General features: G+C 43.9%; 1 protein-coding gene across 9 annotated transcripts in view; it reads right to left on the bottom strand.

Annotated features, from left to right (window-relative positions):
• The window catches only part of ST6GAL1 (ST6 beta-galactoside alpha-2,6-sialyltransferase 1), a 151,109-nt gene that overhangs the window by 26,797 nt on the left and 109,639 nt on the right, over nucleotides 1-14,673 (bottom strand). For 6 of the 9 annotated variants that reach the window (XM_063620494.1, XM_063620493.1, XM_063620491.1 and 3 more), the window contains 3 exons: nucleotides 13,436-13,567; nucleotides 8,989-9,645; nucleotides 932-1,029 (listed from right to left, as the gene is read on the bottom strand). In XM_063620494.1, the coding sequence (XP_063476564.1) occupies nucleotides 932-1,029; nucleotides 8,989-9,595 (705 nt within the window). In that variant the 5' untranslated portion in view covers nucleotides 9,596-9,645; nucleotides 13,436-13,567. Of the gene's footprint in view, nucleotides 1-931; nucleotides 1,030-7,353; nucleotides 13,371-13,435; nucleotides 13,568-14,673 lie in introns of those variants that run through there. The other 3 variants (XM_063620497.1, XM_063620498.1, XM_063620489.1) reach the window with 3 other exon arrangements.

Raw genomic sequence — 14,673 nt, 5'->3', positions numbered from 1 at the left:
AGATGGAAAGCGGACTATGCAAGAAGCAGCTTCTGCCTAGCTGGTGAGTTTCTGAAAGTAAGGAAGTGAAGAGACAGATACGGGGAAGTGGAGCCCTAGCAGAGAAGGAAAGAAACACACATTCCACTAGACACTGCTGAAAAGGCATTTCTGATCTGTTCCAGGATCCACCCCATGCCCAGGACTCCTAGGGAAGTCTGCAGACTAAACACTGACATAAAAACACCCACAGCACATATGTTTATTCAGAAAAAGGCAAATGGTGGTGGTTGTGAGATGGGCAGGTTGCAGCCCTATTGTGCAATTTTTGATATTTTGATATATGTGTAATACAGTTTTTCCCACTAATAAAATATATTAACAGAACCCTGTGGCAAGAATATTTCTCAGGTTTCCCTTAGTATTGAGAAATCGGCATGTGCTACCTGAAAATACTCCAGGAACCTAATTATCCAGGGGAATTTATGAAATAGTACATGAATTTTAGTGCCTTATTACATGTAATTGTATGGTGACACTGTCTTATAGTAGTTGTATAGCATTTTACAGTTCAAAAAGTGCTCTCCTGTGTATTGTTTCATTCACTTTTCACAACACTCCCCACTCTCCCCTGGATGTTCTGGGCTCTGCTGTCCCTCGTGCAAACCTCCAGATATGACCTTGCAGCAGCAAGGACAGCTCAACTCTACTTTTTCTGGGCACCAGACACCTCCATTAGCAGACACTAATACCAAAGGGTTTTTCTTTAAATAAACACATCATCAGGTTGGGTCATGGAATCATTGTCTTCTTCTCCAGTGAGGAATCAGGAACTCAGGAAGATCAAGAGACTTAACTGGCAGCCTAGATGTGCTCCCAGTAGATACATTCCACATTAGAGCCCACACTGTGGTCCTTCTCTTACTCCATAGCTGCACAGAAGAAATTTTACCTGAGAGTTCATCAGGCGAATGGTGGTTTTTGTGCCCACATCTTGTTGGAAGTTGGCTGTGGGTGCCCCATTAAACCTCAGGACTGCATCATGATCATCTATAAATCACAAAGAAACAGAAAAGCAGTGATGAGCGCTGGCAATATGCAGAAAAAGAGAAAGGCAGGAGGCGGGGGAGGGGGCAAGGGAATAATGCTTCCCCATCTTTACCCCATCATGATCCACAGGGCGAAATGGCAGTATTTGTGTGGTGCTCAGTAAAGCTCCTAGGCAGAGATGACCACCTGTCTGCCAGCCACTGTAAGGGCTGAAGGGGGCCATACTGTGGCATTCCTGAAACCCATTCAAAGACATTCACTTGTGCCTGGGCACAGCAGAAAAGTGAACAAAGCCAGTGTGCTACTTAGAATGGAATAGCTATTCCAGTTATCAAAGCAGCAAACCAGTATTCTCTTGGTATCACCAGTAGATTATATTTCTATCTCTGTCAGAAAAATGAAAACACTACCATATGTTCAGTGTATCCCACAAGTGCAAAGGACCCCATTGCACTCTGAAAAGCATGCAGTGCTCAGCAAATGAATGGGATTTAACTATGGCATCCAAGACAACCCCCAGGTGTTCCATTTAGGAACCTGAGGTCCAGGGAAGAGTCACAGACCTGGTGTGGCAGAAATGGAAGAGGACGTTGGGGGCTAAACTAACTTCCTTCCTTCCTGTCTCTCTTTCTTTTCCTTCCTTCCTTTCCTTCCTTCCTTCCCTCCCTCCTTTCCTTCCTTCTTTCCTTCCTTCCTTCTCTTCCTTTCTTCCTTTCTTTCTTTCTTTGTAAGCCATTGTCAGAAACAATGTACTAAATCCAGTCAAAATCAAACAGGCCATCTTGAAAAACCTAAAAGCTTCCTGGGCTAGCTCCTTGTCTTTACAACTGTTTAAGCAGTGTTTGGAAGACTTGGAAAAGTTTCTCCACCCCACATTGACCTATCTGATGAAGGAGGGAACTGAAGACTTTAAGGAGCCATCCAAACCCTGTGGTCCTATGAGAGCTTCTTTCAATCTTACTTGGTCAAGCACGTTTGGGGCTCACCACTGAAATCTACACCAGATCTGGGGGTCAGCTGAATCCTCTATTGTTCTATTCAGGTTTGTTTTGGGTCATTCTTTGTCCACACAGGATTTGGGGAAGTGAGGGCATTTGACTGAATACAAGATGATTTAGAAAGAGGATATCCACAGAATGAAGGATGAAAGCCTCTCTCTTTATTTCAGTTCCAATGTATGTACCAAACCTCAGGAACACAGAAACCTCATTTATGAAAACAACACAACCCTATCCTCAATCCTAGGGCAAAATTTCATCAGAATGGTTTGAAAATTACCTGAGAAGGGCACAGTCCAAACTGTTATCATCTTACAGGACAGGTACACTGAAGTGCACATAGGGCAGGAGGTACACCTTTACACAACTCAGAATTACAACACATTTTGTCAGAATCAGTCACTGGTTCAAAAGGGATTAGTAGTAATTGTATGAGAAACACAGATCCATCCGAAACTTCAGTTAGTCAACTTTTCCATTTCACAGATGAATAAATTATTGGTGAGAATCCCAGCAGAAAAGAGATGACAAGCTCCAATGGAGTAATTGAGAGATTCATAAAAGGACTACTTACCAAGTTGGGGTAGAGTTTAAAGACATCAACATGGAATAGGCTAAAGCCCCAGGGTTGAGGACTGCAAGGAGTCATTACTACTCCAGGTCTACTGTGGCCTGATGAGCGGAGACCCTGAGCTGAAGAGGGACACCTGTCGGGAGCTGTTGCCTTTAGGAGAGGAAACAGCTATTGACAACCTCCGGCCAGCAAGAAGGAGCCTGAGGGAGTCAATATCCCAACCTGGTTCTGCCCCTTCCCTTGGATCTCATAGACCTGAAGGGAAAAGGGACAGAGCAGGACCAAGACTGGGAGGGCCTCCTGGCAGGATCTAGACCTACAGTCAAGAGAAAGATACAGCTTGAGTTTACTCTGCAAGGCGAAACATGGCCAAATAGGTGCCCTGACCTTAGTCTTCTTCTCGGCTTTAATGACAGTGCTTCTCCTGGCCAGTCCCAAAGAAAATCCAGAGAGTGAGAAATGCCAATTAATGCAGTTCAAAATTTTAATTTCCCAGCTGGGCACAGTAGCTCACACCTGTAATCCCACTACTTTGAGAGGCCGAGGCGGGTGGATCACCTGAAGTCAGGAGTTCGAGACCAGCCTGACCAACATGGTGAAACCCCATCTCTACTAAAAACACAAAAATTAGCTGGGCGTGGTGGCACACACCTGTAATCCCAGCTACTCTGGAGGCTGAGGCAGGAGAATCACTTGAACCCAGGAGGTGGAGGTTACACTGAGCCGAGATTGTGCCACTGCACTCCAGCCTGGGCGACATAAGGAGACTCATTCTCAAAAAAAAAAATTCAATTTCTCAGGGACAGAGCCAGATAGAAAAGGGTGAGAGTGGGATTTGGAGGTGCAACTGGAGAACATCCAGCACAGAAGGCTTAGGTTAGAACAGACGCTTGATGTTGACCATAAGAAAGGAGCATTGTTTTGTTCATTCGACAAACACTGATTGAGCACCTACTCTATGCCAGGCACAGTTTTAGACACGGGAGACGACGGCTGTGAGCAACAAAGACAAGGTCCATGCCCTCAGAGATATTACATTCTACTGCGTGGAGATAGACAATAAAGACGCACGGCAACCTACATGTAAGATAATTTCGGATTGTGACAAATACTGTGACACTAACAAGCTGAGCTGTGTGCCAGAGACACTAAGGGAATTTCCTTCATAGAGTGATGATTCAGGGAATGCCTTGGAGCTGAGACCCAAAGGATGGCCAGGCTTGGGAAGGGTTCAGAGAAGTCCACCAGCCAGAGGATGCAACAAGCGTCAGGACCACAATGAGGGCGGGGACTTGACTGTAGACAAGGAGTGAGGGGAAGAAAAATCAAAGATGCAGTTATAGAGGTTGGCAGGAACCAGATCGTACAGGGACATGGAGGCCAAGGTATGAAGTTTGGATGTAATTCTAAGAAAAAAGCCAATCAGGCTGGGCACAGTGGCTCACACCTGTAATCCCAGCACTTTGGGAAGCCGCGGTGGGCGGATCACGAGGTCAGGAGATCGAGACCATCCTGGCTAACATGGCGAAACCCTGTCTCTACTAAAAATACAAAAAAAATTAGCCAAACGTGGTGGCAGGCGCCTGTAATCCCAGCTACTCAGGAGGCTGAGGCAGGAGGATGGCGTGAACCCGTGAGGTGGAGCTTGCAGTGAGCCAAGATCACGCCGCTGCACTCCAGCCTGGGCGACAGAGCAAGACTCTGTCTCAAAAAAAAAAAAAGAAACAAAAGAAAAAAGCCAATCAAAGGAGAAAACTTTTTTGAGGTGATGGATATTCTAATTACCCAATCTGATCATTGTGCATTGTATGCATGTACCAAAATATCACATGTACCTCATAAATATGTATAATTATTATATATCAAAATTTTAAAAAGAAAACTTTAAACTGACTTGAGTACTTAAAGAGAAAGGATCCTGTTTGTCAAACCGCCCTTCTAATTGAAAGTTGAACTTTCAAACTCAAATAGGCCTCTAGGAAATCACCAAGAGAAATTCACAACTACTGAGATCCCAGCAAACAAGCCTGGCGAGGGGGAAGCTACAGAAAAAAGAAGCTACCACCTGTCTGTAACTTAGAATTAGAGCTCAGAAAAAGAGGCAAATTAGGAGAAGAAAAAATAAATGCATCACTGTATTCAGATTATACAATCACATGCCTAGAAAATTCAACAGAATCAGCTCAAGTTAGTAAATTCATAAATACATCAAAATCCACTGCCTCTAGGTGTAATTAACTCTAAATAGCTAGAAATTATTATGAAAGAAATTTTATCACAATTTATCACCAAACGCTTTTATATTTTATATGTATTTCAATACATCCTACAACCATTTATGGAAAATTACATTCTGATTCCGGTTGAAGAAAACAGACATACTATAGATCAGAGTTAAAAAAAAAACTATGACTTGGCCGGGCACGGTGGCTCACACCTGTAATCCCAGCACTTTGGGAGGCTGAGGCGGGTGGATCACGAGATCAGGAGATCGAGACCATCCTGGCTAACACGGTGAAACCCTGTCTCTACTAAAAATACAAAATTTAGCCAGGCGTGGTGGCAGGCACCTGTAGTCCCAGCTACTCGGGAGGCTGAGGCAGGAGAATGGCATGAACCTGAGAGGCGGAGCTTGCAGTGAGCCGAGATTGCACCACTGCACTCCAGCTTGGGCAACAGAGCAAGCCTCCGTCAAAAACAAAACAAAACAAAAAACTATGACTTGTAGGACAAATCTGGTGCATCCCTCATTTTGTAAATAAAGTTTTGTTGGAACATAGCCAGGCCTGTTCATTTACTACTATCTATTGTTACTTCTGCAGTACAGCAGCAGAGTTGAGTAGTTGTGACAGACATCATGGCCCTCAAAGCCAAAACTATTTACTATCTGGCCTTTTAAGAAAAGTTTGCTGACCCCTGATGTAACTGATCATGTTCTCCAAGCTACCCAGTTCACAGGTGTCTTCTCAGTCCTTATTCTGCCCAAGAATATGTCCCACTTCTGCAGACTTTGATACCAACAGCCAACATCCCTCAAACTCCATCCCCCTTTGCCTTCCATTGTATGGTGCACATCTAGTTCTCCTCTAGCCAGTCTCTGACGCTTCTGACTTTTCCTGCTTATCCGTGTTCTTTTCTTTGTCCTTTAAATGTAAATATTTTTCTAGGTTTTCTAATTGGTCCTCTTCCCTGGATTATAACCATTATCTCACCTCGATACAAATGACTTGTAAACGTATCTTGACATCTGACCCTTCTCTAGAATTAAATACTCAACAGCATCTGACCCTTCTCTAGAACTAAATACTCACCCAGGGAAATCCACACACACTTCAGTCTCAGAACATCCAAAGTGGAATCTGCGTTCCTCTGGAAGCATGCTCCCCTTGGTAAGATACAGCCTGCTCCCAGGCTAGACATCCTGGCTCCTGCCTCTCACTCAAGATCATTTCCAGCTAGATAGTAAGTTCTGCGTCTTACTTCATGAGGCCTCTCAGGTAAGGTCCTTTCTCTCCATCACTGCTACCACAGCCTGGGCAGGCCTGGCACTTCTGACCTGGATGTGGCAACAGTCCCTAATAATGGAGACATTATACAGTACAAAACAGGGACTCATAGAGAAGTGAGACGTCTCCCTTGTTCAGAAACCTTCTAGGGCTCTCCATGGCTTAAAGAATAAAACCTAAAGTCCTCATTGTGACGATCAACATTCTCTAACAGCTAATGCCAGCTACCTTTCTGGCCTCGCTCCTCACCCATCTTCACCCACAAGGACCCACATGCCATCCAAACAGGATTATTTGTGATGCCCAAACACACTTTTCCCCATGCAGCCTTTGCTTCTTGCCTTTGCTTTAACTCAGAATACCCTTCTCTTTTTCTCTAGGACAGCTAATAGACAAGAATATAAGAAATTTTTTAACATAACAAAAGAATAATCACACCAAATTTTATGCAAAGCTACAATTATTATGAGGCACAACAGCAGAGGGGCTAAGAGTGGGGTCTTTGAAGCAAGCACTCTGCTTTCAAACCCCAGTCTGCTATTAGCCAGTTGTGTAACCACTTGAGCCTCCGCATTTAGCTCTCCAGCAAAATGAGACCAATAATCTTATCAGCCTCACAGGACTTCTGGGAGGATGAAAAGAGCAAGGCATGTTAGGAACACAGCAGATGCATAATAAGCATCACTTGTATTGATGATAGTGTTTTAAAATTATGCTACTGTTTGACATGAAAATTCCAGCAAATCTAAGATACTTAACATGTATGAGTAAACTATCAAAAATAATTGAAAATGACTGAGCCCACCATTGGCTGGTTTGTGAGACTGCTGGAGGCACAGTATGTTATTACACTGTCTCTGATAGAAAATCTTGCTATGGACAAAAAAAAAAAAGTCATAAAATGTCTCTTAACTCATGTCTTCTAGCCTCACTTCTGAGGATATTTCCCTGTTGAATGTCAACAGTGGTCACCTAAGTTATCTGCACAAAAACCTTGTCAGCAATGTTATTTATAAAAGAAACCATTTGAAATAATCTGACCCATTCAATAGTTGGGAATAGACTCAACAAATTTCAGATGCAGGAGGAAGTGTATGGGCCTGGCATGCTGCCTGCAACTCAGGCTTCAACAAAGAGCCTTTCCCTTCCCCTTCCCCTTTGTATTGTTGATAAATCCATGAATAAATAAGAGAATACATGAATGTCTTAAAATATTTGTTAGACAAAATGCCAAGAGGATATATACCCCATAACAGCAGAACATTCGAAGTCCAACATGCAATTTTCATTACATCTCAGGATCAAAGTCCTTCTGTGGAAATCCTTATTTTGAAGTTGAAACTGCAGTCTATAGAAAAATATTATTTTTATTAATGTTTATTTAAATCACTCCAAACCTTTAAGGAGTGCATAAAATTAAAGCTGTAGTTCTAATTCACAGAGGTATCAGGCCCTGTCTCAAACTTCAGTACACTTTCAGCCAGGCATGCAATGTTAACTTGACATGAAGAAGAAGGATCAGCTAACACCTAGGATATCCCAAACATGTGCTACATAAGCAGCAAAAATGGAGAAGAAAGAAAGAAACTTAGCTCCATTATGGATGAACAAAAACCAATCACATTTAGTTTCTTGAAAACAAAGTCCAAGAAAAACCAAAAATACAGAAGCAAAAGTTGAGGTGGGGCCGGCCAGCAGGGCAGCTGCCTATTTGGGGAGGTAGAAACTGTGATCTCACCATTTCTTTCTGCTCTAGAGAATCCAGTTTGGGCCTACTTTTCTTCTTTGAGAGCCTGTGCTAGGTTTCAGACCATTTTTCCTGGCAGTCAAATGAAGGAAATAAAAAAGGAGACGTATGACCTCACCTGCTCCAGTACCTCCGGGCTGACAGAGGGGCAAAGCTTCCTGTGCTTTGCTTTCTTTAGCTGATTCATTTCAAATAATGGAAAACACATTCGGCATAAGAGAAATAAGGCTCTCTGTTACACAGGTTTACAAATATAGAGAGACTTTCTATCTTGATTCACTACAAAGGGTTTCAAGAAAAGCAAATTAATATGTTGTGACCAGTGACTCTGAAACCTTTTTGGGTCACAGATCCCTTAGAGAATAAACTGCAATCTACAAACTCCCTTCCTGGAAAAATACACAGACACACTTATACACATACACACACATTATACACACCTAATCCACAGACAGCTTTGCATGCAATTGCAGGGATTCATGACCCTCTGAAGTTGGTCCATAGCCCCCAGTTAAGAATTACTGACCCAATTAAATCTTTTCAAAGAGAAAAGCTGAAAATTACCCAGGTTGTTGAGGCCAATAAGAGTCCCCTACTAATCCGGTAAAACAACAGAATTTCAGAACCTGGAAATGATGTAGAGATCTATGCTTCAAGTCTTTCCAAAGGTCAATTGTAGGCTTTTGATTATTGGTAGCAGCAGAACTCTCTTTTTCAAATGAAATCTTCTACACAATTCCAATATTTAAAACAGATCAAAATAAAACTATTCTGTTCCTAACACAAAGAAACAATAAATGTTCAAGGTGATAGATATTCTGATTACCCTGATTGGATCATTACACATTGAATACATGTATCAAAATATCCCCATAAATATATCTAACTATTATATATCAACTAAAAATATTAGGAAACAATAATGAAGCTCTTCTAATTGATAAAGATGCCAGGGGCCTAGAGCGCCATCTGTTCAACTCCCTCTGTGTCACTTGTGACTCTGAAAAAAACACTGCCCTGGGCCCACTCCATTGGTCCACTGAGCCACACTTGGGCCACTTGTCTCCCATACCATCAATATGCCCAGCCAGTCCCAATAAGCACTGCCATTCACAGAACAACCCCAGAACATACCGATTTCTCCGCCTAGTTGGGAGGACTTCAGAGATCCCGCTGACGACACAACAGCGCACCTGCCCCAAGGCCCAGCCTTGGTCCTAATGCTCTCCTTGGGCAGATAACCCTCCCATTCAGAGGTATTGAAGGGAAAATCTGTGGCCTCTACCACGGACACATTCACATGGTCCCGGAGGTGGCAGCGCAGGGCCTCTGCACTGAACTTGATGCCTGGTCCTGGCCCCTTGTAGGACACTTTGTACTTGTTCATGCTTAGGTAATTCTTCCAGATCTTTTGCAGCCTAGGGATAAGGTTTTTGGAAGAGCTGTCCTTGTTCCACACCTGGAAGGAGGCCTCTGGTTTGGCCTTGGCTAGGCCTCTGAGACTGCCGAGGGTCTGGCGGCCCCTGTGGGGGTCCTGGGTGCTGCTTGAGGATACAGGCTGGGAATCAGACCCCATGGCCAATTTCCCCAGACTCTTCAACACCTGGAATTCCTTGGTTTGCAATTTAAAGGAATCATAGTAACTCCCTTTCTTCTTTTCCTTCCACACACAGATGACTGCAAACAGAATAAAGACCAGGACGCAGCAGCTGAACTTTTTCTTCAAGTTGGTGTGAATCATAATGAAGATGTGTTCAGGGAAGCCACTTTGTTCTGAGCAGGAAAACAAGCCTAAAACAAGTGAGACAAGGGAAAAACAAACGATGTAAAGAAAAACCCAACGTGGCATGAGGTGGAGCGACGGGCTGAGCAATAGATCTGAAGTGAGGCGACTTGAATTCCAGCCCTGGTCTACCTCCTAGCCACCTCTGCAGCCTGTTAGGCAATTCTCGACAAAAGTCAGCCTCAATTTGGGCTTTGAACGTGGACAGCAGTCCCTCTTCCTCTTCCACTCTTCCACTCCCTTCTTCCTCTTGAGCCACGAACACTTTATATGTCCTCCCATCATTACTTTCTCTATGCTGAACGTTAGTTTCTGGTTGCCTTGGTCTACCTCCCTGACTGCACTCTGAGTTTCTTGAAGTCAGAAACCACATCTTGCAAATCATTCAGTTCCTAGGGCCTTGCAATATTTGTTAAATGAAGCCATGCATGCTTGAAAAAAAAAAAAAAAAAGAATAAAAAAGAGCAGGCTGACTGTTTTACATCACCAAACCTAACTTTCTAAAATAGTAAGTGGCCCAACACCCCTTCAAAATAGCCAGAAAAAGACTTCTCGTTATAGATGATGCCATAGATTTCTGATGCATCTCTCTAAGGGCTGCGATGTTGAACTCCTGCATGAGAAGATCGAGGGTTATCTCTACCACATAGTTTCGTGCAGTGCCCTGCAAGAAGAGCACTACTGAGACAGGAAGCTGACTCACCTCATGATAGAGGCTAGGAATTCTGGGTAAGATAGCAGACATGTAGCCAACTAAGGAAATGGAAACAAAAATTCATTAAGCATGCTAGATGTTATTTCACTTAACTTCACCATAACCAGGGCCACCATGAGACACAACTCTGGGGGCACCACGCATAGCATAGTCTAATACGAAGGGCATCTCCTAACCTGTACAGGGTTCACTTCAAAGGTGTTATAATCTCCATTTTATGGATTAGCAACCTGAGGCTCTGAGAATCAAGGGAAGTGCCCAAGCTCACAGAGCTGAGGAAATGGTTGCACTGAGGTTCAAATCCAAGTGGACTTGATTCCATAACCCATGTCCTTTCCACTACAACATGCACAGAACTGCAAAAAGCTCTGGAAAATAGATTTCACTGAGCAAATAGAGACTGAATAGTCCTCTTTATTTCTGAGTAAACACCTACTTTGTTTTCTCAGAATTTATTGTGTAACTGAATGGAAACTGGAAGCACTTTGAACTCAAATAATGTCTGTATCTTTTGGAAAACATTACATTCTTTCCCCAATCACTGGGTTTATTTACAATAATAAATCAAAGCAATCACCTCTGAGGTTTTGCTAACCCACTAGCGGTCTGAGGTCCCTTCCCATGGATCCCGCTCCTAAGGATATCAGGAAAAGGTAGTAGGAGTACTGGACTGGCTGTTCCCAAAACCTGGGTTCTTATCCCCATTCTTGGTGACCTTGGGCAGGTCACTTAATATTTCTGCCCCTGAGTTTTTCAGAATAATTATCTCTGCCCTGTGTGATTTGCAGAGTGCTGGGAGGACAAAACAAGAGGATGGTATTCATTGGATTTGAACTAGGTAAGCAAAAAGGCATAGGAGGTATTCTGAACAGAGACAGGAGAGCAGCAGCTCAGCCTGGGGGCCATGTGGAGGTGATACGGGTAGTGAAGACAGCGGTGTGAAGCCACAGCCATGACTCAGCAGCCCTGAGCTCCAGGCTCTTCCCTGGGAATTCTCCATGAACTGACATGCAGCTCATTCCTGGAATCCATCGGCAGTACCAACCAAAGCAGTGCTTCCACCATCCCAGACCTCAGGAACCAGTGGCTCTGGGAACAATGGGCTCCTATCTTGGGCGGCTGATGTTGTGGAAATGATTAAATGTACATAGTGGAAGAAGAATTCAGATATAAGATCATGAAGTGGAGGGTGGAAGCTTGTTGTATTACCAGAAACTAAGGAATTCAATTTCTGCAGACACCCAACACAGGTAATCACATGACCACATGACAACTGAAGAAGAACTAGAGAAAAGAAGGAAAGTAGCATTTAAGGAGGGCCTACTACATGGTAGTCAATTTCCTTGCAATATCTCATTGAACCTTTACTACAACACTATGATAGAGATATTGACAACCCTATTTTAGGAAATGAAAAAAACTGAGGCTTAGCAAGGTTATAGGGTTTCTCCAATGTCAACAGCAAGTCAGTTCTAGAACCAGAATTCCAGCCCAGGTCTGTCTGACTCTAAAAGTTCGTCATCTTTCTACCCAAGGACATGCATCTGTGATAAGGGACAGCGAGAAATCAGTGTGATCAAGTCAGACTCAAGGTCACTAGAGAGGCAACTTGATCTGTCAGACAGTCGCAGACAAGCCACCTTCACCATCAGTGCTGCACCTGCCATCCCTGCTGTGCACCGTGTTACCACTCAGGGGTACTTTCCATATTAGTAAGGTTTTACAGACCTATTGTACTCCTGTGAGATAAGCACAGCAGATTTTATGAGCTCCATTTATAGCTGAGTATAGTGAGGTTTAGAAATACAAATAATTTTGAAAGTTGCATGAGTGATTTGGAAATAGTGGACTTGGAACTTGACTTTGACATGTCTGAATGAAACAAGATGGCAGGAAGGGCCTGATTCACTGTCACAGGAGTGGAGGCTCAGGTAGTGGCTGCCCAGTACCTACTCTCCAAGGTGTGGTTTCCCAGAAAAGAAGAGTTCCTCCAAACAGCTGGGTCCAGTGACAGTCTTGCAACCATCAGACGGTCTCAGCCTTCACAGCCTGTGCCCTGTCATGGCCTCAGGGCACTCATCTGAAATCTCACATAAGGGCTCATGTGGTCCCTTGACACCACCCTTGGTTGAGGCTCCAAGTCCACCAGGTGGCTGGAGTTTCTGGTTACAGGCACTTGTAACTGCAAGACCCTTTCTCATCTCTCAAATTGTTTGAAGAAGGCAGAGGCTAAAGAAGCTTTCTCTAAATGGCGCAACCAAGGGAAAAGGGTAGCAAACTTTTCTCTACAAATGTTTTGGAAAAACACACTAAGCTTTGAATTTTCCAGTCACACCAGACTGTGTTAAGCCTCCAAGTGTCTGCACTGCTGCACTCTTTCTCCTTGTCCATGTGCTTGCCAGCTCTGACAGCATCACCTTTCTGCTTCTGAAGGTCAGTGGAGGCCACCTCACCTTCAGCACTATCCCTGCTCCCCTTTGCTGCCAGCCAGTGCTTTGTAATGTTTGCTTTTCATGCCTGACTTTGCTGCTAAAGGAAAACTCCTCCTGGCATCCTTTCTGAAACCCTAGTACCCAGCACAGTGCCTGGACCAGAGCGGATACTCAATGAAAGATTATTGAACCGATGCAATTGTATCAGAGAATCTTTACAATCATCATGAGGCTTCTAGAGGAAGAACACAGCAACTTGCATTATCACCTTCAAAGAACTGGCCAACACTGAACTGGCAGAAATCAATGCTCAAAGCAAGGAAATCCTGTCCAGACCCACCCAACACGACATACTCAGTACCAGTTGCATTCGTGGCAAGTAGTAGGTACTCAGAATAGTTGACTGAAATACAAAATAACTTAAATCTTATATAGTTAATAGAAATGGACAAGCCATTTCTCTACACCCCCCAACCTAACCCACATTGAATCAGCAGTTAAACAGGACTAAAAAAAATACATACAAAAAGAAAACAGCAAAGCTGGAGCCAGATACTGAGATCCTGAGATTCCCTGCCAGCACATCTGCCACACCAGCTTTTACTCAGGAATGTACCCCTTTGCTAGCCCATGCCTCTGTGTGTTCCTTACCTGCTTCTGGCTACTCCCCCAGGGGCTGCAGGCCCTTCAGGTCCTCAGGAATTAGCACTATTCTCCATGGGAGGGAAGATTTATTGGGTCTGGAGGCCAAGGCCCATTTTTCTCAGGATGATCAAAACTCATCTGCAAAGGCAAAAAATAAGAGAGAGAAAGAGAGGAGGTAAGAGCTGGTTTCCAGCAGAGGCAGTGTTAAACATTAACAAGATGGAAAGGTGCTTACGCAGACCTAGGCTAGGTCTCAATCCAGGAAGCCTCCAGGGCTCAGAAAAAAGAGAGGGAGAAGAGCCTATTAAAGGTACAATGCTATGGATCTGTGAACAGCACAGATAGCCTAGAAATAGACTTGACACTGGCCAGGTGTGGTGGCTCACACCTGTAATCCCAGCACTTTGGGAGGCTGAGGCGGGCAGATCAGGATTATGAGGACAGGAGATCGAGACCATCTTGGCTAACACGGTGAAACTCCGTCTCTATTAAAATACAAAAAAAAAAAAAAAAGGCCGGGCGCAGTGGCTCACGCCTGTAATCCCAGCACTTTGGGAGGCCGAGGCAGGCGGATCATGACATCAGGAGATGGAGACCATCCTGGCTAACATGGTGAAACCCCGTCTCTACTAAAAATACAAAAACATTAGCTGGGCAAGGTGGCGGGCGCCTGTAGTCCCAGCTACTCGGGAGGCTGAGGCAGGAGAATGGCATGAACCCGGGAGGCGGAGCTTGCAGTGAGCGGAGATCGTGCCACTGCACTCCAACCTGGGCAACAGAGCGAGACTCTGTCTCAAAAAAAAAAAAAAATACAAAAAAAATTAGCTGGGCATGATGGTGCATACCAGCAGTCCCAGCTACAAAGGGAGGCTGAGGCAGAAGAATTGCTTGAACCCAGGAGGCAGAGGTTGCAGTGAGCCGAGATCACGCCACTGCACTCCAGCCTGGGCAACAGAGAGAGACTCTGTCTCAAAAGAAAAAAAAAAAGAAAGAAATAGACTTGACACTAGATAAGAATGGGCTAGAAAGCTAAAGCAGCCACCATGGACGAACCTGGGAAGAACAGATTGTTTAATCGCTGGCTTGGAGATAAATAGGGAGCAATTAGGTCCATCCTGAAATAAACTTCAGACAGATTTTCAAAAAAATTATTCATTTTCAAAGAATAATATGTGAAAGTTCAATCAGCATAATTGTAACTGAAAAGATAGGTTATAAAACTGTAAATACTATCCAAATTCAGA

This window comes from Symphalangus syndactylus, chromosome 17 (genome assembly GCF_028878055.3).
Source record: "Symphalangus syndactylus isolate Jambi chromosome 17, NHGRI_mSymSyn1-v2.1_pri, whole genome shotgun sequence".
Lineage (NCBI taxonomy): Eukaryota > Metazoa > Chordata > Mammalia > Primates > Hylobatidae > Symphalangus > Symphalangus syndactylus.
This window is presented reverse-complemented; position numbering and strand designations above follow the sequence as displayed.